Source organism: Tripterygium wilfordii, chromosome 7, assembly GCF_013401445.1.
Source record: "Tripterygium wilfordii isolate XIE 37 chromosome 7, ASM1340144v1, whole genome shotgun sequence".
Lineage (NCBI taxonomy): Eukaryota > Viridiplantae > Streptophyta > Magnoliopsida > Celastrales > Celastraceae > Tripterygium > Tripterygium wilfordii.
This window is the reverse complement of record NC_052238.1, coordinates 12506718-12532166: the sequence shown is the minus strand read 5'-3', so window position 1 is coordinate 12532166 and position 25449 is coordinate 12506718. Positions and strand designations below refer to the sequence as shown.

The window sequence follows — 25449 nt, the reverse complement described above, 5'->3', positions numbered from 1 at the left end:
TATAACTCCTGCACTCTAAAATACTTACTGAGCAAGAGGCAACGCTCGAAGCAACGAGTCATCCTCCCAAGTTTAGTACTATACTGACTTGAGCGTCGGAGAGGTCCCCCGAGTACACTCTCGGGGCCCTACCGAAGCTTACGTTCGCTTCTTGTGAAGGAAGGAATGAAGGAAGAGATCACGTACTGACAAAGGAGAAATCAGTTATTTCAGCTCAGTCTGACTTGGCTGATTCGTCTGATAGGGTATACCTGTTTTAGACATCATCAGGGAAGATATGAGAAAATTGTGAAGCCATTGTTGTAGACAGATTTATGGTTTGCCTGCCTACAACAATTTGAAGATGCTACAGCCGGTGGATTTCGACATAATTTGTTGATTTCGATGTTTAACAAATAAATTCATGAATGGAATTTTTTCGAGGCCACCGAAGCATTTGGTCTGCATGTCGGCATGTGAAGAATGAAAATGCGAAACTGTAAGCATCAATTAAGTCCAGTTTTTCTTGGCGTGACTGCCTTTGGATAGTTTCTCTAAGGAAACACGAAACGTGTGAACTGATTCTTATCGACTTAATTTCGTTTGTTCTGTTCTTTTGGCCTAATCAAAGTATCAAAAATTCCATTAGAGGACAGCCGATCAACTGATTTAACCGCTGATTTTTATTGAAAGATGGAAGTCGTGAAGAATAACCACTAAACCAACATGAAACAAATAAGGTAAGTCAACAGCGTGATCATGGTGTGTCCCCGTAGGAGCTGACTATCAAGCCAGCAAGCTGGAACAAGGGATTTGAAATAGCAGAGTATAGCAACAGATATAAGGCACTCCAACAAGAACTCAGTAGCAGTAAGGCCAAGTCAACTATAACTCACACCATGGTCATGCCACTAAGGGCTAACACTATATAACTTCAATTGTTCAAAACAAGGAATCAACAAACTAATCTCCAGCAAATACATACATATCCATAGATACTAACCCTGGAAATACCATAAAGAGGAGATGTAAAATCAAGAGACGAAGGAAATTATGAACCAACGGGGAGGACCCAATACCGATTGACTCTAGATGCAGCCAGAAGGAAAGAACCGAGAAGAAACTAGGACGAAATAAATCGTACCAAGATATTTATCCTAGACTACCCTTTTGGCCTTTTGTATGAAGGAGACTGTTAAACTTCATGGACCTGAGCCTGGGCCTTGAGTACTGACCAAACCAAGTTGCAACCTATTTTGTATTTTCATTCCCAAATGGACTTTATAAACATAAGCACATAAGCCCACTGCATCATATCAGGATTAATGTGGCTTTTCATCATTTCCACCCACCAGCAACTATACTTATAAGAACATAAACATCTCATGAATAAAAAAAGGTAAACAATTCTCGTGTATAAAACTCCTGCATTGCAATGATTAGAGTTGGGATAAACATGATATAGTCGCCATCATCATTTTCTATCACAACAGTTAAAAGCGAAAAATTTCCCAGCATAAATGTAAAGCACAAGTCCCTCAGAAAATTCCCACATTGCTACAACCTCGCATCATTTTTTTCCCGAATGAGAATCAAAAATATGCAATCAATGGAAACCCTAAGTTCCTGTTGCTGTTAATTCTTCAATTAGGAGATCTATATCAATTGATATTTTACGGAAAATCAATATCATTAAAAGAACAATCACTAATATCCAAATTTCTAGATCCGTAGAATACTCTCCACAACTACTACTATCCTTAACACTATCTTTAGCAATTTCATCGTTTTCTCCTCCATTTCTCAAAAACATCACCATCTAAATAAAAAAAAATACATTTTGTAAAATTGTAAAATGGAATTGTAAGATCGGACAGTAAAATCATACAATCTTATCAAAAATCTGGATCATTTTGCTTATCTAGAATTGTACAATCTTACGATCTAGATAGAGATTTTGATAGCCATGCAATGATGAACAAGATCATAACGTTTCCTATTCAACAGTTTTTAAATGTTCACCGTATGTACATTCAGAAACATGAATACTGTTATTGTAGAAGTCAAGGGCAGTAGATAACATACAATGTGCCTGTTTGGCACGACGGTTCCCACAGTGAGACTACTAGTGATCCTGCTTTATGGAACCACTGTGCCAAACAGCATGTTCTGTTGGGCGTTACCGCCCTCAAAACGGGGTGGTAACGCCCTTTTTCAACAACGGTTCACATATTTTTGTTTTTTTAATGTGGGACCCATGTGGATCCCACATGTTAAAAATGATTTTTATTTAAAAATGATGGGATCCACCTGTATTATGTTTAAATAATATTTATATAAAATAATTAAATTCTTAATAACATAGAAAATGTACTATTAAATTCTTAATAACATAAATTAAATTCTTAATAACATACAAAATTCTTAATAATATTTTATATTTATTAATTTATAATTATTATAATTATCTATTAGAAATTATATTTATTTATATTAAATATATAATATATTGAATGTTTACCTAAAGCAATTATAATTTTTACATAATAAATTATATTTATAAATTAATAATAATATAACTAAATTTATTTTACTTAACTCATTTCATAGCTTATAAGTTACAAACAGCTTTCAGTTCATCAAATACCTTATAGTTTATTTTTGAGCTTTAAGCTCAGTTTTTTTTTTCACAGCTTAATTGTGCCTGTTTGGCACGGCATAGAAAATGTTCTATTAAATTAAATTCTTAATAACATATTTATATAATTAAATTAAATTCTTAATCAGATAAATTAAATTCTTAATAACATACAAAATTCTTAATAATATTTATTAATTTATAATTATTATATATTTATATTAAATATATTATATATTTAATGTTTACCTAATAATTTTTACATAATAAATTATACTTATAAATTAATAATAATACAATTAAATATATTTTACTTAACCAATTCCATAACTTATAAACTACAAACAACTTTCAGTTCACCAAACACCTTATAACTTATTTTTAGAGTTTTAAGCTAATTTTGAACATATAACTTATACTCAAACTTAATTTAATCAGGAGGTTTGCACCCGTTATGAAGGTATTCCAGCCCTGCCATTCACATTTGAGTTTCTTTAAGCAAAGAAAGTGAAAAAAAAATGAAACCAAATAAATAATTTTTGTCCTTACCATTTGCTGCATCAATGGCAATTTCAAGCCTCATATTCCAACTCAGAACATCTCCATTATTTACTGCAAGCCAAAGTTTCAAGCCCAACTTTTTGTCAGAAAATTGATAGTAATTCTAGTATGCAAGCCCAAGTTTCAAGTTTCCATTGGACAAAAGCTCATGAAATACCTGACAAATGCTGTCGCAAGTTTCCATTGGACATGTATTCATAAATCAATGCCTTGTTACCCCGGTCATCGCTATACCCAACAAGAGAAACTAAGTTTCGGTGATAAACAAGCATCAAGTGTTGCACCTGCAATTCAAATTGGTGCTCCAACAACTTCAATGAGAAAATTTTCAGCATAAGGTAACTTATAAATTGTAATTGCTGTTCAACATCATAAGAATGATAATTTAGAGGCTCTGTCCTCACTAAATTCTTGTATCTAACCTCTGCTTGAAATTCTTTATACCCTTGGTAAGATGACGAAGATAGCATCTTAACAGCAACTTGACTGGCATCTCTCATAGTGCCAAGGTAGACTTTTCCATAACCTCCTTCACCAATGACTGTGCTAAAGTTATCGGTAATACGAACAACCTCAGAGTAAGTATACTGCCGAGTCTTTGGTTTTATTGCATCTTCTTGCTTTGATCTGGTAACTGTCCCCACAGCAATGTATACGGAGTACGAACATAACATTCATAAAAGGACTTAAGACTATTTCCATTGATATTGTTTACATTCGTAGTTAAGAGATTAGAAAAATACCTTGTCCTTGTTTCCTTTTAATCCTCCAAAATATTACAATAGAAATCAAGAGCAGGAGTGCAACTATAGATGTGATAACTGGAATAATAAAGTTGCTCTTTCCTTTATTTGAATCTGTCTGGCCTAGGTCCAGACTTTCTGGCAGACTGTCACGAAACAAAACACGGCAGAAAAGTTATGACATATTAGGTTAACATCAAGTATCTATAAAAACTGAAATGAAATTGGAGTAAGAACTTGTAGATATAAATCTATCTTCTCCATTTATTCCCTTTATTTATCTTAACTGTTTCAGATTTAATAGAAAAAATTATATGAAATATGGAGGTGAACATGTTGGTTGAATTGTGCTCGTCTGTCTCTTTGTTTCTTTTGTTTTATTATCTGTCCTATTTGGTCTTTTTAGTTCTGGGGTATTCTGGTCTTTTTGTGTTGTCTTTGGAATTGTTTTTATGGTGGTAGTCTGTGTCTTTGAGATTTGAAACGAATGAAAACCTTTTGGAGTTCTCTAATGAAAACCCTGCTTGTGACGCCTTGAATTGAGTATCAGTTGTTCTTCTGATATTATTTGGTAGTGTATTGCAATCTACAGTGGTATCGGAGCAGGCTGTGTTCCTTGGATTGAAGATTTCAGTCATGGCGAACTCATCTGAGAAAGCTTCAACTCTCATGCCGGTCTTCCAGGGTGTTGATTATAATACTTGGAAGGTCAAGATGCGCACATACCTGATGTCAGAAGGGCTGTGGAGCATAGTGGTTTCTTGCTACCAGGAACCTGAAGATGAAAGCAGTTTTGAGTCTGCCGAGAAGAAAAAATTAGAAAGTGATAGAATGGTTAATGCCAAAGCTCTGACAAGGCTTCAAAATGGGGTGAGTCCTGAAATCTTTCCTCGAATAATAAGATGTGAATATGCAAAAGATGCATGGGAAATTATTGCAAATGAATTCGGAAGTGATGAAAAAACCTCTGTTATGAAGTTACAAAATCTTAGAAGGGAGTTTGAAAATGTGCAAATGAAAGAAAGTGAGTGTATTAGGGATTTCTATTCTCGTCTCATTGATCTGGTGAATCAGATGAGGATTTTGGGGGAGGATATAAATGATCAAAAATTGGTGCAAAAGATGCTGATAAGTCTTCCAGAGAGGTATGACATTGTGGTTGCTGTCTTTGAATCAAAAGATCTCTCTATATTAAAACCAGAAGAATTAGTGAATGCACTTGAGTCTCATGAGAATAGACGACAGAAAAGAGGGGATTCAAATCAGTCATTGAAGTCCGCCTTTCAGGCAAAAGTTTCCATGAGGGAGGATGCTAGAAGAGGCAAGCAAGCAAACTGGAAAGGAGATACAAAAGTTGAGCGTGGAGGAAACTCAAATGCATCTGATAAAAGGATAATCTGTGATATTTGTAAGAGGTTTGGTCATGTTCCTGATGACTGTTGGTTCAAAGGTAAGCCTCAGTGCTTCAAGTGTAAAAGATTTGGCCATGTGCAGAAGCATTGTAGGACTAATTCTGATTACAAAGCAAACTTCATGGAGCACTACAGCGATTCATTTTCTGAGGAGAGCCTTTTGTATTCTTCTGAGCAGTCAAAAGCATGTTCAGATTTTACATGGAATCTGGACAGTGGATGCACAAATCACATGACTGGAAACTATATGCTGTTTGAGTCAATTAATTTCAAGTATAAATCCAAAGTTACCCTTGGAAATGGAGAAGCTGTTATGACAGAAGGGAAAGGATCTGTTAGAGTTTTCACTCCGGGAGGTATGAAGCTATTAAGCAATGTTCTATTTGTTCCTGCACTTAGTCAAAATTTACTAAGTGTGGGACAAATGATGGAACATGGATACAGACTGGATTTTGTAGATGATAAGTGTACTGTTTTTGATAGAGAAAATCATGAGAAAGTGTTGATGGTGGTAAAAATGAAGAACCGGAGGAAGTTTTTAGTTGATTTGCCATGTCAAGAGGAATATGTTTGTCAAGCAATAGAGAAGAAAGAAACTGTTTCAGACTTGTGGCACAAGCGTTTTTGTCATCTTCACTTTGCTGGTTTAATGTCTTTACAAGAAAAGCATATGGTTATTGGTTTACCTAAGCTTTCTGTTATGACTGAAAAATGTGAAGGGTGTATGCCTGGTAAGCAACAGAGGAAATCATTTCCTCAAGCATCATCTTGGAGAGCATCTGAACCTCTTGAACTTGTGCACACAGATATATGTGGCCCCATGAAAGTTGAGTCTTTCAATAAGTGTAAGTATTTTCTTATATTCATTGATGACTTTACTAGAATGGTCTGGATTTATTTTCTAAAAGAAAAGTCTGAAGCATTTGTGTTTTTCAAAGAATTCAAAGCTGCAGTTGAAAAGGAAAGTGGTAGACAGATAAAGAGTCTTAGAAGTGACAGGGGAGGGGAATTCAACTCCACTGAGTTTAACAATTTCTGTAAACATGAAGGGATCAAAAGATATCTAACTACTGCACATAGTCCCCAGCAAAATGGCGTGTGTGAGAGGAAGAACAGGACTATAGTTGAGATGGCAAGGGCTATGTTGTTTGAAAAGGAGCTTCCTCTTATTCTATGGGCTGAAGCTGTTCATACTGTTGTGCATGTTCTAAATGTTAGCCCCACAAAAGCTCTGATAGATTTGACACCTAAAGAGGCTTGGAGTGAAGTAAAAGTCTCTGTTGGATATCTTAGGGTCTTTGGATCCTTATGCTATGTTCACATACCTTCTGAGAAGAGGTCTAAGCTAGATGCAAAGAGTAAGAAATGCATATTTGTTGGTTACAGCTCAAACTCGAAGGCCTATAGAGTTCTTGATCCAGAAAGCATGAAGCTTTAAATTAGTAGAGATGTAGAGTTTGATGAGACTAAAACCTTGCAGCTGAATGTTGATTCTGAAGACAAAAATTATGATCCCAACTATGATTTGTTGGTGGAGCAAGAAGTGGAGGGTGATAACTATAATGATGATGCTGATGATTATGAGTCTGAGAATGAAGGGAATTCTGATCTCCAAACTCAAGCTACAAATACTCATTTAGGTGGAAAAGCTAATGAAGAAGGGAGTGAGAATGAGTCTTCCCCAAGAAAGCTGAGAAGCCTGGCTGACATTTATGAATCGTGTAATGTTGCTACTGTTGAACCTGGAAGTGTGGATGAAGCTATGTCAGATCCTGTTTGGCTAAAAGCTATGCAAGAGGAGTTACGGATGATTGAAAAAAATGATTCATGGTTCTTGGTGAATAAACCCCTGAACAGGGACATTGTTGGTGTCAAATGGCTATTTAAACTCAAGCTCAATCCTGATGGAAGCATTCTGAAACACAAGGCTCGTCTAGTTGCTAAGGGTTTCTCTCAAAAACCTGGTGTAGACTATTTCGAGACCTTTGCTTCTGTTGCTAGACTTGAAACTGTCAGAGTTATCATTTCTATTGCTGCTCAATGTAACTGGAAAACACATCAGTTAGATGTCAAATCTGCATTTCTTAATGGCTTGTTGGAAGAGGAGGTTTATGTTGCTCAGCCAGATGGGTTTATTGTGAAGGGTGAGGAAGACAAAGTCTATAGATTGAGGAAGGCTCTCTATGGACTCAAATAGTCCCCAAGAACCTGGTACTCAGAAGTGGATCAATTCTTCAAGAACATGGGTCTTCAAAAGAGCAGAAGTGAGGATACTCTCTACAGTCTCATTGAAGGTAAATCTGTCTTGATTGTTTCTATCTATGTTGATGATATTATTATTTCTGGAAACAATGAAGTTCAGATAAAAGAGTTCAAAAAGAATTTGATGAAGAAATATGAGATGACTGATATTGGCTATATGAGCTACTTTCTTGGTATTGAAGTGGAGCAGACATCTAAGGGAATCTTTATATCCCAGTCCAGCTATGTGAAAACTATATTGGAAAGGTTTAATATGTATGGGTGCAATGCAGTGACAGTTCCTCTTATAGTTAATGAAAAACTTGTGAAGGATGATGGATCCCGAAGGTGTAATGCAAATATTTATAGAAAATTGGTTGGAAGTTTGTTATATTTGACAGCTACCAGACTTGACCTTATGTTTGCAGCTAGCTTACTCTCAAGATTTATGCAAAAGCCTAGTGTTACTCATTTTGGATCAGCCAAAAGAGTGTTGAGATATCTACAGGGAACTATTGATTATGGGATTTTTTATGAAGCTGGCAGGGAAGTGAAACTCACTGGTTTCTGTGACAGTGACTGGGCTGGTTCTGCTGATGACATGAGAAGCACTAGTGGGTACATGTTTAGTGTTGGTTCTGGTTGTTGCAGCTGGAACTCTAAGAAACAGAATTGTGTGGCTCTATCCTCTACTGAGGCAGAGTATATTTCTGCTGCTAAGGCAGCCTCTCATGCTGTCTGGCTGAGAAGAATTCTGAGTGACATTGGAGTTAATCAAGAGGAGGCAACTGTTATTCAAAGTGACAGCAAGTCCGCAATTGCAATTGCTAAAAATTCTGTGGATCACAACCGCACCAAACACATTGCTATCAAATATCAATACATAAAAGATGTCATTGCTGAGAAGGTGGTGTCATTGGAGTTCTGCAGGTCTGAAGTTCAAGTTGCTGATATCATGACAAAGGCACTTCCAAGAGATAAATTTTGTATGCTGAGGAGTCTGCTTGGTGTGATGTCCAGAGCTCAATTCAAGGGGGAGCTTGTTGGTTGAATTGTGCTCGTCTGTCTCTTTGTTTCTTTTGTTTTATTATCTGTCCTATTTGGTCTTTTTAGTTCTGGGGTATTATGGTCTTTTTGTGTTGTCTTTGGAATTGTTTTTATGGTGGTAGTCTGTGTCTTTGAGATTTGAAACGAATGAAAACCTTTTGGAGTTCTCTAATGAAAACCCTGCTTGTGACGCCTTGAATTGAGTATCAATTGTTCTTCTGATATTATTTGGTAGTGTATTGCAATCTACAGAACAAAGACGATAAAAGGTGGTTGTAATTGATTTCATCTCCCTCTATTTCTAAAATTATCTCGAAACTCCCTCTCAAATACACAGCTTTGAGGAGAGGATCCTTCTACTCCTCCTCCACCTGCACCTCCACCCCCACCTCTACTTATCTATTTTCACTGTTTTTCTTTTAGTTTGTCGGTTTTCCTTTGAGATCTGGGGACTTTCTCCTTAGATCTGATGTTTTTCCTACATGATCTGGTGGTCTCCTCCACCGATCTGGTATTTTGGCCCCTCTCTCATTCAGATATGATATCTTTGGGTTATTATGAGGGTTTATCTGGAAGAGATGTTTGTCTTTTGGTAGTCCTGATCAAGGTTATAAAGAAAACGTCTCAATACTTCAGGATCTGCTCTCCAAATCTTATTATTTTGAGAGTTTTCAAGGCAGTTCATCTTAGTGTCATGATATCTGCTTCAAGGCCGCTACTTGCATCCAAAAAATAATTATATCTCTTTGCTCATGCTATTGTTTTGGATTTTTTTTCTTTCTTCTTGATGTAGGATTTTTATTTACTTGTACTATTTCTGGAGGAGGATCCTCCTATGTGTATTATGTAATTTGTGATCATTTGTTTTAATTGTTCTTATTCTCAAAAAAGGTGGTTGTAACTAATGGTAGACTAATTAAAAACATGTAAAAAATTTTGTACAATGCAATTATAAAAGATCATGCTCTAATTCAAAAATGAGAATTAAGTATTGAATTATAAAAGTCCGATAACTTACAGGATTTGCAAATTTGGCAGCGATGCTAAAACTTCTGGTATTGACCCAGTAAAATTATTGTAGGACAAATCCCTTAGTAAAAGCAAAATTCGTAAGTTCATTAGTAAATAAATCCATTTACACCTTCTTTTTTTTGCTAGAATCCATTTACACCTGATGGTATGTCAATACCCTTTAATCTAGAGATTATATGCAGTTTAATTAACCCAAGATTGTCTTCACTTCCCAATCCACAGCCGTGAAAAATTATGCATGATAATTCCATTAGAAAAATAGAGATTAACGAATGGTTTACTGAATTTTTCCATGTATGTACAAGGAGATATACGAAATTACCAAAAAATTCCTTATTCATTATAAACTCATGAATAAGCATCCCAACATTTGGAAAATTGGAATGTTTTTCCAAAAGAAAAGTTTGTTGTTCCAACGTCTTGGACTAGCCATCCCCTTAAAAGATATTATTAAAAGATCATCAACTCCCATTGAAACGGATGTAGCGGTGGCTTAGCGGAAATCCAAAGTTTTTACGTGATCCATGATGTCTGATGTATACGTCATTTTGAAGTGATCTATTAATCTATGAATAAACCGTATAATGAAAGTTCCATCTATCGCTTTATGGCCCCTTCAGCCATAATTACCTCCATACCCCGTTAGGTAGAGATGACAATGGATTTTATCAATGATTGGAAAACTCCCTTTTCTCGATCTTGATTTAGAAACAAAGTAACCAGGCCCTAGTTGAACAAAATAGACTCAATTTTATGAATTTACCCCAGTATCGTCCAAAGAATTAGATCTCTATACAACATTGGCCGAGCTAATATTGAAAATCAATAGTGGCTTAGAAGATACTTACAAGGAATACAATGCTCTCAGGTTGGCAAATGAAGAAGTTATGTTCCCATTTAGTTTGCTTGAGTTCAAGTTCCTGCTCGTAATTAATAAATAGAGTAAGAGGGGATTGTCATTATCAAAGTATACATATAACGCAAGTGGTTGAAATGAATATGACTCTTCGTTTTCTAGAACACTTTAAATCATCTAAAAACAAATGAAGTAAATTCTATTTCCTATTCAATGGAATAATCTTGGTGAGTAGTATTTGACATATAACAAAATGGTGCCAACAAGTATTGAGTCCTCATAATTCTGCATATAGAAACTGAAATGGAACTTACAATGAGATAATCCTTGGACTAATGCCGTCACTACAGTTCAAACCATTCCATAAAAAATTGCGTGGGACATAGGGGTCTCCTTGCCAGTCATCTCTGGTTATCTTGTATGTTTGTTTGACGGCTATGATTGCATCAACTGTCACCATTTCAGAACACAAAGATATGAGAGGTACTGTACGTGGAGCCAAAACATATTAATGTTGCACAATGCATCTTTGGTGAGGGCAAGATGTCTTGTGATGTCGTGTTTAAATTTGTGTTTGCTTCAATAAATTTCAGATTACAATATGAGTATGAAACTAATATAACTCGGAAATAAATACATACGATCATCTTGATTTGTTGGTGATTGCTGGAGTGGACGTCCATGGTAAATCTCAAAGGCATTGAGGATGGGTGGAAGACCAGAGTCCGTTGTCTTAGAAATTGTGAAGTTAGCATTTCCTCTAAGAGGAGCAGCTTGGGGACATAAAGACTGCGGCTGCAAGTAATCTAGAGTGATGGGGTTAGAAACATAGTTGATGTTGTTCAACGTGATAGTGATTCGTCTTGACTGAGCTTCAGCGACTTCCTCAAATTCCATGAAGTGAAAGCAGAAGTAATATTCCCTCTGGGGATTGAGGGTCAAATAATAACTCAAGTCTGTCTTGTTTTTTTGGGGCATGACTGCTGTTCTCAACACTTGTGCCGGTAATTTGTAAACAGTACCGCTGCTGGATGCTGTAATATTTGATGTGGTATTAATTGGAATCCCAGGAGAAAAGTTGTCAGGCGACCAGAGGCGATCATAAGGGTCATCCTTGTGCCTAGTGATGAGACCATGTCAACCATATATTAGATCATGCACAATAAAAATTGTTTTTAAATACATACATAATAATCAACTGAAATTTGCTAAAAATTATATTTTAATTTTTTTCTACGTTCCAACGGAAAGATGCATATTTTAATATTGGAACCCTCAGGTTCGGACAAGCATAGAATATTGTCAGGTTATTCAAGTTCTTTGGACTCAAACTAGGGATTGCACAAGAAAGAAGAGGAAGAGGAGGAAGAACAAGAAGAACACCTGACAATAGTCCTTCCTTGGGTGCCAATATCGAATCGGGCTGCCACGGCTAGTGCTCCAGCATATTCAATCCTGTACATGGACTTGTCGAGAAGACGTAATTCCAAAGCAGATATGAAAGGTGTTCCTGACCCAGTGTTTACAAGACACACATGTATCACATCCCTTGGTGCTACATGTATAATTTCATATATAACATAAGTAGACATATCGCCAATCAGAACAGTCTCCCAGAAATTAACACCCAGATGTAGATCAAATTTGGGATTTCCATTCTGTCCATCATAATTTCCATACAAGAAGACAGCTCTGATGAGATAGCTATTGTTCTTGCCTTGAATTGGCTTCAAAGTGTAGCAGTTCTTCGTTCCTTGTGGAAAGCTCCTCAGGTTGATTAGCTGCTGCCCGTATAGCGGGTCTTGAGGGGTGTATTCGCCTTGTATTTCTCCATTCTCACCAGAGCTTGTGAACGCCAAATCCGACTTGTAGAATATACCACTCGCTTCATCAAAATAATCTTGGCTCGACCCACAATCAATGCTAATGAAATCTGCTTCACAATCAATGGATATATTACACAAATAGATTCTATAATTCGAAAAAGACTGTTAATTTTATTCCCTCCCATGTGAAACCCCAATAGTAGCAGTAGAAGCAGAGAAGAAGAAAACTTGGGTTTTGTCACTTTTTATCATAAAAATAATGAAGAAAGTGTGTTACGCTTTGAAAATTGATATCTGAAGCTTATATTACCTGGATTCTCACTAGCAAGTGTTCTTCTTCCACCATGTCGCAACCGGGGTCACGACGCGGACCGGCGATGAAAGGATGAAAAATGATTTAGAGTCGCCACCAATTGATTTAAGTGCAATTGGACACTAAAAATGGTCTATGAACCAGAGAATAAGTAAGGGGGTCTATTGAGTGTGGGGAAGGTGTTAAGCACCCCACAACTCCCTAAAAGGTTACCTAGATTGATCTATGTGCTTTTTCTTATAAAGTTATTTGTCCGATATAAATGATATTTTGATTTGAAAAGATAACGTAATTAAAGCATTGGCAGGAGCTGAATGTCATCAAGTCCTCCTCCTAATTAACTTCAATTTAGTTACCATTATTTTTGAGTACAAATGATACCTTAATTTGAAAAGATAACATAATTAAAGCCTAGGCAGGAGCTGAATGTTATCAAGTCCTCCTCCTAATGAACTTTAATTTAGGTATCTAGTAAATTAATTTATTATTGTGTTTAGAAATATAAATGACACTTTAAGAAGATAACATAATTAAAGCCTAGGCAGGAGCTGAATGTCATCAAGTCCTCCTCCTAATGAACTTTAATTTAGGTATCTAGTAAATTAAATTATCATTTACATTTGCTTAAATAAGGATAGCACAATTAAAGCCTAGGCAGGAGCTGAATGTCATCAAGTCATCCTCCTAATTGACTTTTAATGTAGTATCCATTAATTTGTTTTTGTGAAAAGTTGGTAAAGACGTGGTTGTTGAATTGACGGATTTGCGGAAAATGATCTATGCGTACAATTCTAATATACATTCTAAACATGTATCCTAAACTAATAACCCCTAACATGCATACTAATCAATTTAAATATGCATAAATATAAATTACACTACTCTACACTACTTTTCATTATTTTTCCACTATACTATTACATGGCTTACATTTACAAGGATATACATGCCCAACAAAAATAAAGTAAAAATATATACAAATAATAAAACATAAAGGTAAAAATACACATATAAACATGGCCTATGGAGCCCATTAACTGCTCAAGCCCGGTCCAATCTCCAAATGAACTCTCCGACCCAAGTCCAATCAAGTCCGGCCCATATAAAGTCGAGCCCGGTCCACATTCAAAAAATCAAACAAGATAAGGGTTAAAATGGTGCTCAAATACCATAGAAACTCAAATCAAATTAAACCCATATACCCATATATACACACACATTATATATACATATACACGTACACCATATATATATGCACACACACAGAGGCATACATATATGCACACACGCTATATATACATACACCATATATATATATATATACACATATGCACCCAAAACTTGCTATACACACACGCTATATACACATACACCATATATATATATATACACATATGCACCTAGAACTTGCTCCATCAATGATTTGAAACAAGAATTTCAGAAATCAACTCTATTCTGAATCAAAATCAGAAACCGAAATCAACAATGAACTCCATTCTATTCAGCAATGTAAACCAAAATTAAAAAAACTTCAAAGCAATTATCCCACAGAGATGCAGAATGACAAATATCAAAAAAACCAAATCTATCCTTAACATCAAAACAAGAGAAATAGAAACAGAGACTGAACTTGGCATCAACTTATGTAACTTTTATGGTTCAAAAAGGGACGCCAAACCCGTGCATCTATCAAGCATTAGAACCCTAACATTAGAAACAGAGAGTGATCTCGGCATTAATACCCAAGCAAACAAAAGAAATTCCAGCCAACAAGCGGACAAGACATCGGTGAAGCAAACCAATAAACAAGCAAACAAATTCCGATTCAAAGCAAACAATTGATCAACAGCAATCAAACAAGAAATCAGTGAAGAAAATAGAGTATGCTTTAATGGAGTAGAACCGGATGAAAATCCAAGCAAAGAAAGAAATGAAATCTAGTAAATCGCTACCTTTCGAGAACCAAAAGAAGAAATCCCTTTCTTGCTTTCTCCTTTCTGATTTCTTCAACTCCTGAAACTCCTTCAATTTCTTCTCCTGTGCGATTTCTTCTCTCCTTCCTTTGATTTCTTTGGTTTTTTTTCTGTTTTTCTTCTTTTCTTTCCCGACTTCCCTTTTGTGCCGCTGAATCCCCCTATTGTTCTCCCTTTTGTTTGTTTTTCTTTTGTCTCTTTTTTTTTGGTTTTTGTGTTTGTGCAGCCTCTCCTTTACTCTCTCGGTTTCCTCTGTCAAGAACCCTTTCTTCTCTCTTGTTTTTTTTTTCTTTTCCCTTTTCACACCAAAACCCTCTTGTGCGGCAGCCCTCCTCTCACAAGCTTCTTTTTTTTTCTCCTTTTCTTTTTCTCCTTTCTTCCTTCTCTCAATTCGGCTACCCTCTCCCTTTTAACTTATCTTTATTTCCAAAAATCCCAAAATACCCCCAAAAACCCTATCTACCTCTCCTTCTCTAAAACCCTCAAGACTTACATTTTTGTCTTTTCCTTATTTTTGTGAAACCTTAATAAAGGAACCACCTTTCTCTCTTAAGGATTTTCTTTTGTTTATTATTTATTTAAATGTCCTATTTTTTAGATATTTTCTAGGGTTTAGTTATATTGGGCTTGAGTTGGAATTTTTATGGGCTTATGGTCCAAGAAATAGGCTTTAGGATTTTTTGCATGCTTATGGGTCCAAGAAACAGGCTTTGAATTTTTTGTGAGATTACGGGCTCCAGAACGGGCTTTTGAATTATTATTATTATTGTTGTATTTTCTTGAATTTAATTTTTTAATTTTTTAATTTTTTAATTTTATTATTATTATTTTTTTTTTTTTGGGCCGGACGAAAACCGGGTACTACAGCTGCCCCCCTTTGTATGTCTTTTATGAAATAAAAGACAAACAAAGGTGTAGTCAACCGAGTTTCGTACGGGAACTAAAATGCGCGGGATCACTGTGGCCATTCCCGGCTTGGCCAACTGTTTGTGCAAAAAAATAAAGGGCACGGGATCACAAGGCCATTCCCGGCTTGGCCAAATATTGGTGCAGAAAATAAAGGGCACGGGATCACAAGGCCATTCCCGGCTTGGCCAAATGTTGGTGCAGAAAATAAAGGGCACGGGATCACAAGGCCATTCCCGGCTTGGCCAAATGTTGGTGCAGAAAAATAAAAGGCACCGGATCACAAGGCCATTCCCGGCTTGGCCAAATGTTTGTGCAGAAAATAAAGGGCACGGGATCACAAGGCCATTCCCGGCTTGGCCAAATGCTTGTTTGAATTTGTGCAAGAAAATATCCATGAGTGTATGAATGCATGAAGAAAATTGTATTTTCTTTTATTTTTCTCATTTTGAAAATTTGATTTTGGTTAATAGTCGTAGGCACCATCACCCCTATCATCCTACAATCATCCATCATGAGAAGACTGCACTTTTGATTCCACCCTATCTTCAATCTGCCATGTTACGCTTATTCTTATATCTTTCATTCTCTTTTTGTCTGGTCTTTCCATCGATTTACTGCTTCCATCTTATTTCCATCAAATCCGACATACCTTTAACGCCAAACAAAAGTTTTTCGGCTCCAAAATCTCTTGGGCCCCGCTATGTCTTTTAACATAATATAATTTCTTTTAGCTCTCTTGGAATTAAGAACACCACAATCTCTTCGGCTCCACCATGCTTTTTAGCGCCATTTAATTTCTTTTAGCTCCTTTACAGTCAAGAACACCAAACTCTCTCAAGTTCCTGCTAAGAACAATGTCCTGATACACTTGTCATGATTCTTTTAATACTTCACTTAATTGTCAAATAAATTCAATACTATGGCAATGCTTGTACTACATGAGATTTCTGAAGGCAAGATATACAAGCAATAAAAATCGTGAAGAACACAATCAATGAATAAGGAATTCAGAAATGAATTGAATGACCTCAGAGAGTTTTATTTAGAATAGATAGATAACAGGAGAGACTGATCAAGTATATATATGATTCAAGAGGGTTAGGAATAAAGGAAATAGCGAAAATCTTTACAGGATATAAAATGAGATAACTTTGATTCCGCACAAAACTGCCCCAGTTTTGTGTGCCCCCATGTTGCAATTATTGAATCTGACTACTTCCATATGAAGCTTCTCCTTCATAGACTCATCATGCATACTCCTAAACATAACCAATTCACCTTTGTACAGCCTCGCTATTTGTCATTCATTGTATTTCCTTATATTCATCTCAAATCCTCGAAAGGCCTCTGTCTCCTTCCCCTTAGTTGTTTTCACCCCACCTTTCTGATCTCAATATTATTTGAAGCTCCCAGGAAGGGTTTTCACTTTAGTAGAGACTTTTCTTTTTTCCCTAATTTTTGCCTGAAGCGCCCACGAGGGGTTTTCACTTCAGCAGGATTTTTATTGCTCTAATTTTTGCCTAGACCGCCCTTTCGGGTTTTCAATCTAGCGAGCTTTTAACTCTAATTTTTGCCTAGATCGCCTTTTCAGGTTTTCAATCTAGCGAGTTTTTTTTTTTTTTTTTTTTTTAAACTCTAATTTTTGCCTAGACCGCCCTTTCGGGTTTTCAATCTAGCGAGTTTTTTTTTTTTTTTTTTTTTATGGGTAATACTTTTTGATGGCGTCTGCATTCACCGGATTAGGCAATTCTTCTCCATCCATTCTTGTCAAAATTAATGCCCCTCCTTCAAAGGCTTTCTTCACCATATATGGTCCCTCATAATTCGGTGTCCACTTCCCTCGGTGATCCTTTTGAGGCGGCAAGATCATCTTCAACACTAAATCTCCTTCCCTGAAACTGCGAGATCGAACTTTCTTATTATGTGCTTTCATCAATCTTCTTTGATACAATTGCCCTTTACAAATTGCTCTTAGTCTTCGTTCTTCAATCAAATTCAACTGCTCATAACGCATTCGAGTCCATTCTGATTCTTCCAACCCTGCCTCCAAAACTACTCGAAGGGATGGAATCTCCACTTCAATAGGCAAAACCGCTTCCATGCCATACACCAAAGAGAAAGGAGTTTCCCCGGTATATGTACGTATTGATGTCCGATAACCATATAGAGCAAAAGGGAGCTTTTCATGCCAATCTTTGTAATTCTCTGTCATCTTCCCAATGATCTTCTTGATATTCTTATTCGCCGCTTCGACAGCCCCATTCATCTTCGGACGGTAAGGAGTCGAATTATGGTGATAAATTTTGAATTGGTCACAAAAATCCTTCACCATTTTACTGTTGAAATTCGTGCCATTGTCAGTGATAATTCTTTCTGGGACTCCATATCGACAAACAATCTCTTTCCTCAAAAACCGAACAACCACACTACTTGTCACATTAGAATATGAAGCAGCCTCCACCCATTTGGTAAAATAATCAATAGCAACCAAAATGAAACGATGCCCATTAGAAGCCTTTGGCTCAATTGGACCAATGACATCTAATCCCCACATTGAAAAAGGCCATGGTGATGTCAACACATGCAATGGATTAACTGGAACATGTGTTCTGTCTGCATAAATCTGACACTTGTGGCATCTGCTTGCATAACTTATACAGTCCCTCTCCATGGTTAACCAATAATACCCTGCACGTATAATCTTCCTTGCCATTGCATATCCATTGGAATGAGTCCCACATATTCCTTCATGAATTTCCTCCATAATTAGTTTAGCCTCCGCCATATCGACACAACGCAAGAAAACTATCTCATCATTCCTTTTATAAAGAACATTTCCACTCAAGAAGAAAGATCCCGCTAATCTTCTGATGGTACGCTTATCATTCTCTGATACCCCTGATGGATATTCTTTCTTTTCAATGTACTGTTGGATATCATGATACCACGGTTTACCATCAGGCTCTCCCTCTAAATTTGAACAGTAACCTCGAACTTCTTGTTTCTCAATTTTAATTAGCTGCACTTCCCCTTTTGGGTCTACATCAAACATTGCCGCCAAAGTTGCCAAAGCATCTGCTATTTGATTTTCTTCCCTGGGGATATGATCAAACTCAATCCAATCAAAAAGCTTGACTAACCTTTTGATATGTTGGTAATATGGAATGAGCTTGTCATCTTTAGTTTCCCACTCATCATTCAATTGCCTAATCACCAACTGTGAGTCGCCATAGACCTGTAGCCCTCTAATCCCCATATCGATAGCAGCTTGAATTCCCATCGTACATGCTTCATACTCAGCCACATTGTTAGTACATTCGAAATACAACTTAGCTGTAAACGGGATAATATTGTCATCAGGTGATATTAACACTGCACCAATTCCACATCCCATGATATTAGAAGCCCCATCGAACAACATAGTCCATTTTGCCAAATCCCTCTGATTCCCCTTTTCTATCGACACAGTCATGACATCAATATCTGGAAACTTCAAATCCATAGACTGAGTATCATCAATTGCTCCATCTGCCAAATAATCTGCTATTGCACTCCCTTTGATTGCCTTCTGTGTAACATACAAAATATCATATTCTGATAACAACATCTGCCATTTTGCTATTCTCCCTGAAAGAGAAGGTTTCTCAAAAATGTATTTGATAGGGTCCATTCTGGAAATCAACCACGTCGTATGATAAAGCATGTATTGTCTAAGCCGATGTGCAACCCAAACCAAAGAGCAATACGTTTTCTCCAACATCGAATAATTTGCTTCACAACTAGTAAACTTCTTGCTTAAGTAATAAATGGCATGCTCTATTCTTCCCGATGAATCATGCTGTCCAAGCACACATCCCATCGAACTATCTGAGACAGTCAAATAGAGAATAAGCGGCCTGCCAGCTACAGGAGGCATCAACACTGGAGGACTTTTCAAGTATTGCTTGATCTTTTCGAATGCAATCTGACAATCTTCGTTCCACTCAGTAGAGTTACTCTTACGTAATAATTTAAAGATAGGTTCACAAGTAGCTGTCAACTGTGAAATGAATCTGGCAATGTAATTTAACCTTCCTAAGAAACCCCTAACTTCCTTTTCTGTCCGAGGGGGTGGCATTTCCAAGATCGCCTTCACTTTATCAGGATCTACCTCAATTCCTTTCCTGCTTACAATAAAACCTAACAACTTCCTCGAGGTCGCCCCAAATGTGCACTTAGCTGGATTCAACTTCAATTGATGCTTCCTTAATCGATCAAACAACTTCTGGAGATTCACAATATGATCTTCATCTTCTTTGGATTTTGCTATCATATCATCGACATATACTTCAACTTCTCTATGCATCATGTCATGAAATAAAGTGACCATGGCTCGTTGATAAGTAGCACCGGCATTCTTCAAACCAAACGGCATGACTTTATAGCAAAAGGTTCCCCATAGGGTAATAAAAGTCGTTTTTCACGATCCTCTGGTGCCATCTTGATCTGATTGTAACCCGAAAATCCATCCATGAAAGAGAAAGTCGAATGTCTAGCTGTATTATCCACTAAAACATCGATATGGGGAAGCGGAAAATTATCCTTCGGGCTTGCACGATTGAGATCTCTATAATCGACACACATCCGCACTTTTCCATCCTTCTTGGGAACATGTACAATATTTGCCACCCATTCAGGGTATCTAGCCACTGCTAAAAAACCAGCATCGAACTGCTTCTTCACTTCATCTCTTATCTTCAAAAGCATATCTGCTTTCAATCTCCTCAACTTTTGTTTCACTGGGGCACATTCTGGAATCAATGGTAACTTGTGAACCACAATACCTGTATCAAGACCGGGCATGTCCTGATAAGACCATGCAAAGACATCCTGGTAACTATGCAACAAATCTATCAATTTCTTCTTATTCTCTCCTTCGAAGGCAGCTCCTACCTTAACCTCCTTTTTCTCCGTCTCAGTTCCCAAATTAACAACTTCAGTTATCTCTTGGTGCGGCTTTATTAGTTTCTCTTCTTGATTGACTTGTCTTAACATTTCCGGTAAAATCTCAATTTCTTCCTCTATTTCATAGTCAGATTCAACATTGCTAATGGGTGCATCAAAATCTGGTTCATTAAGTTCGTCATCTTCGTTATCATCATTTTCAATCCTGTGAAAGAAATGAATAAAAATGGTTTTGAGAATGGAGAACCAAAACTTAAATGGAAATGGAGAAACATGAATATGGATGACTGTCAAAAGACTTTCATTTCATGGAAAAGGGAATATGTACAGAGATTTGAACATGCAATCGCCATACTATAAGATTTATTGAAAGCAAAGTAAAGCATGCTCATTACAAAAGACCCAAACGAAGGCCGTGAGCTGGGCCCACGATGGTAGTGCACTCGGGATTACTCTTGTAGGTTCTTGAGAGATACTGGGAGCTCCAGACTGGTCCAGTTGCCTAATTTGAAATTTGAAGGACGTGAGATGACAAAGCAAGGTCTAGCAGCTGAACTCTGTTCCTCTTCCACCACAGCAAATTGGAACTCCTCAAACTGATCACATATATTTGTCAAAATTGCCCCAGTTACATTAGTCGAGTTTCCAACTGGCAGTTTTCCAAAAACTGCCCCAGTATCAGCCAAACTTATCTTGTTCTGCATCCCTCCATACACAAAACTGTCATAAAGCCAAGGAATCGATTTCTTTTCGACTTCCATCTCCTTTCCTTCCAGACGAGCAAACCTCTTCGCCTGCTTTTCTGCTTGTACACGGTTCCTGTCAGCTCTAGTTGGCTTATAACCCAAACCCCAACGTTCTGGATGTTTCACCATTTCTACTGGCTTCTTAATTCCTTGTCGATTCTTACCGAGTCCTTCTCCCGGGAGAAACCCCTTTTTCAACATAAATTTTGCTAAATTCTTCGTAACCTTGGATACTTGTGGCTTTAAGGGAGAAAGTCCTTCCTTCACATAGCTAGCACTAGCAATTTCAAAAGATTGGAATGAACTCTCAATCCCTTCTGTCGGAGCATCAATAGGAGAATTATTAGACAAACTAGCAACCATCCATTCTGACTGGCCCTTTACTATATAAACCCTTCCCTCATAAATAAACTTGAGCATCTGATGCAATGATGAGGGAACGGCTCCTGCAGTGTGAATCCAAGGTCGTCCCAACAGGCAACTGTAGGTTGGTGAGATATCCATTACCACAAATGGTACATTGAAAGTTACGCTTGCAACCTGTAAAGGTATTTCAATTTCTCCCATAATCTCTCTACGTGTTCCGTCGAATGCCCTTACTACCATCGGCACTGGTCTTAAATAAGATCTGTCAATCGGTAACTTTTCAAAAGTCTCCTTTGGTAAAATATTGAGCGATGACCCATTATCCACCAAAATACTTGCTAATTCCTTTCCACGACACATGGCTGAAATATGCAAAGCTTTGTTGTGCCCCATCCCTTCAGGCGGAATATCATCCTCAGTAAAGGACAACAAATGGGACGCCAACACATTTCCCACAATGCCATTAAAAGAGTCTGTAGGAATCTTGTCTGATACATATGCCTGATTTAACATTCTCATCAAGACTTGTGATGCGGTTCAGAACTCATTATCAACTCCAAGATCGAAATCTTTGCAGGGGTTTTCTTCAATTGATCCACTATCATGTACTCACTCTGCCGAATAATTTTCAGGAACTCCTGGACTTCCACATCAGTTACAACTTTCTTTTTCTCCTCTGGGCGTACAAAAAGACCTTCTTCTGGAATAGAACCTGATCCTTCAACTTCAGGTATTGCTTTCCCTTTTCTTTTGCGTTCAGCTTCAAGATCCACTACCGGATTCCCTTCTGGCTCATTTCTCGTGTAACATCTCCCACTCCGGGTAACTCCACTAACACCAGAAATATTATCTACCATTTCTCCTTACTTTCCTCCAACTTCAGCCTCATAATTCCATGGCACAGCCTTGTCATTCTTGTACAAAGGATCTATCTTTGGTTTGAGTGGCCCAACTGGTGGCGTATCTTCCACATAATACTGCAAGACAAATTGCGGAGCACGGTTCGGCCTAGGCCCTTGATAATATCCTCCTATAACACTGACTTCATTTGATTGGCCTTTCACCTCAAACTTTATTATCTTCAAATCCATCAACTCTTGTACCTTCTCCTGAAAGCCACAACAATTCTCAATAGCATGTCCCCTTTGTCCTCTATGGAACTCACAAGTCTTCATGTCATCAAAAAGTCCATGTTGAATGGGCGTATCCATTGCCACTTCCTCAACTAATCCTTCTTTCCTCAACACCATAAACAATTGGCCCAACGGCATTGCAATCTCTGATACCCATCTTTTTGTAGCACAAAATTCTTCAATGGCATTCACCCCCTCCTTCTCATGATTAGGCAATGGATTGTTGTTGACATTTGGTTTATTGATTGCACTAAGATCCAACCATTTCGCTTCAATCATCCCCTGGACTATCCTTTTGAATTGTAAACATCCTTCAGTTGAGTGCCCGGGTGTACCTCCATGATATAAGCATGTAGCATTAGGATCATACCAATGGGGATATGGAGGTTGGTGGACCCGTCCCGGAACAGGAGCCACTGCTCCTTGCGCTTGAAGTTTCGTGAAGCATTCAGCATAAGTTATGGGCAAAGGATCGAAATGCTCAATAGGCCTTTTGGGTCTTTGGTTTTGGAAATTTGGACGAGGGTTTTGGTAAGTGTTTGGGTTTTGAAAATTTTGGTAAGTGTTTGGGCTTTGGAAGTTTTGGTAAGTGTTTGGGTTTTGCGAGTATTGATTGGGTGATGGTGTATTGAATCGGAGTGGATAAGGATTTTAGGTGTGGGTATGATTATAGTATGCTCCTGGGCTTGACATTCTCGGGGCATTGCTTCTAGGGTGATAATCTGAAGTAGGCACACCATAAACAGCTGGATTTGAATCAAAATTCACAGAATGCACTTCCGCCTTCTTGCCTTTACTTGCTTTAGCCGGGTCTGATTTATCAAGGGTGGGATAATACAGAGTACCTCTCTTCATGCACCGTTCAACTCGTTCGCCTGCTTGTATCATATCAGCCAAGTTATTATGGCCACCTCCCGCCAAATTAGAAGTATAAGGCTCCTGAAGAGCATCAATGAAAGCGTTCAACAAATCTTTTTCTGAAAGGGGCGGAATTATCTGGGCTGCCAAATCCCTCCATCGATGGGCAAATTCCCTAAAGCTTTCCCCACTCCTCATTGTTGTGTTCTGCAGATCGTAAATGGTAGGGATCTTTTCTTCGTTATGCTTATACTGCTTCATAAACATTTCAGCCAAATCCTCCCACGAAGCTACTGATGAAGGATTAAGGGTATTGAACCACCTTTGAGCTGCCCCAGTCAGACTATCTTGGAAATAATGCATCAACACTTTCTCATCGCTTGCATATGGCTGCATGCGCCGGCAATACATCGTTAAATGATCCAAAGGGACTCCAGTGCCATCAAACAAGCTGAATTTTGGTAGTACAAAGTCATGTGGAACATTCAAATTCTTCACCAAGCACAAATTGGCTGGGTTCAGCATCCCTACAGCATTGAAACCCTCCATGGCTCTTAATCTCTTCTCCAACTTCTTGATAGCATCCATTGAGCTACTTTCTTCATTCTGGACTCCCTCCGTTACTACCCCACCAATAAAAGTTCCCGCGGTATCAGCACCAACTGGGAAAGGATTCTCATGCCCAGGAGGATCAACTTGATGAATGTAAGCTGGGTTCTGAGTCGTTGCCTGTTGAGAAATATATTGATGCTGGTGTAAACCAGGCAAAGATTGGTTACGGACAGGAGTGAACCCGGGTGGGTAAACCGGTACTTCTTGGTGCAAATGATTCTCAGGAACCTCTGGTATTTCAGAATTTTCAACTACTCCCTTTCCTTTCATCAGCAACGCCATATTCTTCATTAATAGGGCCATTTGCTCTTTCAGTTCAGCTATGTCCTGATTCTGACTATGCTCACCCATTTCCTGCTCCATATTCTGAATAATTCTTGATTGTAGGTGAGTCTGATAGGGGTGTCGATGGTGCTTCTTGGGCGCTATGATTATTTATGATTTTTCTGTGCATTATGAAAACAACAACATTAGTTCTCATTTATTTTAATTTAAAGATGCGCATGCATGTGATTATTATTTATGCAAGTCCTAAGAAATCTTTGCAATCCAAAAAAATAATATTGGCAAAATATCATTCCATTCAAAATATTGTAGCTCGAATTGTTTACATCTTTACTCATCATCAATCTCAATAACATCAGAATTAGCTGACTGTGTTTGAAATATCTTCTCCCTAAGTACATACAAGTCTTTGTGTAAATCTGTCAAAAACGAGGAAACCCCAGCCAATTCCGGCGCCTTAAATGCCCGATTTACTTTCAGATCTTGTACCCGTTTTTCATAGCTGTGAGCCCATTCTGATAATTGCAATGCTCGACTCATAATTAACTTGATTTTGTCCTCTGTGCCTTGTTGCTTCTGTTGAAATTCATTCAATTCATCATGTAAGAAATCATTCTGTTGATTCAATTCTTCTACCTCAGCCTCTTTTTGCTGAATGAAATCTTCGTCTGCCTCATACAACTTCTGGAATTTTCGACTTTCTGAAAAGGCATACTCCATTTGTCCTTTCAGAGAGTTGATCTCCACCTTATTCCTCTTTAACTTATCAACTTTGTCAACTATCTCCTTCTTAGCATTGTAGCTTAACTCCTCCAACGTCACAATTGTTCCCTTCATTTGAGTAATTTCCTTTCGCGCCTCTTGAAGTTCTCCTTTCATACTGCTCACTTGCTCCTTCATCTTGGTATACTCTTCCTGAAGATTGCCCCTTTCTTTTTCCATTTGCCAATCTTCTTGCAGCTTCATTTTCTTGCT

General features: G+C 37.6%; 1 protein-coding gene across 1 annotated transcript; it reads right to left on the bottom strand.

Annotated features, from left to right (window-relative positions):
* Positions 1 to 3047: 3047 nt before the first annotated feature.
* LOC120002601 (probable LRR receptor-like serine/threonine-protein kinase At4g29180) lies at positions 3048 to 25311 on the bottom strand. Its single transcript, XM_038851362.1, has 17 exons — positions 25111 to 25311; positions 24913 to 25050; positions 20354 to 20375; positions 11893 to 12442; positions 11151 to 11629; positions 10824 to 10959; positions 10502 to 10573; positions 9640 to 9711; positions 6659 to 6678; positions 5625 to 5722; positions 4648 to 4720; positions 4417 to 4570; positions 3922 to 4067; positions 3601 to 3812; positions 3336 to 3462; positions 3167 to 3229; positions 3048 to 3088 (listed from the first exon to the last, which is right to left on the bottom strand). Exons 1-17 carry the CDS (start codon positions 25309 to 25311, stop codon positions 3048 to 3050), a joined length of 2604 nt encoding a protein of 867 aa, XP_038707290.1.
* Positions 25312 to 25449: the final 138 nt, after the last annotated feature.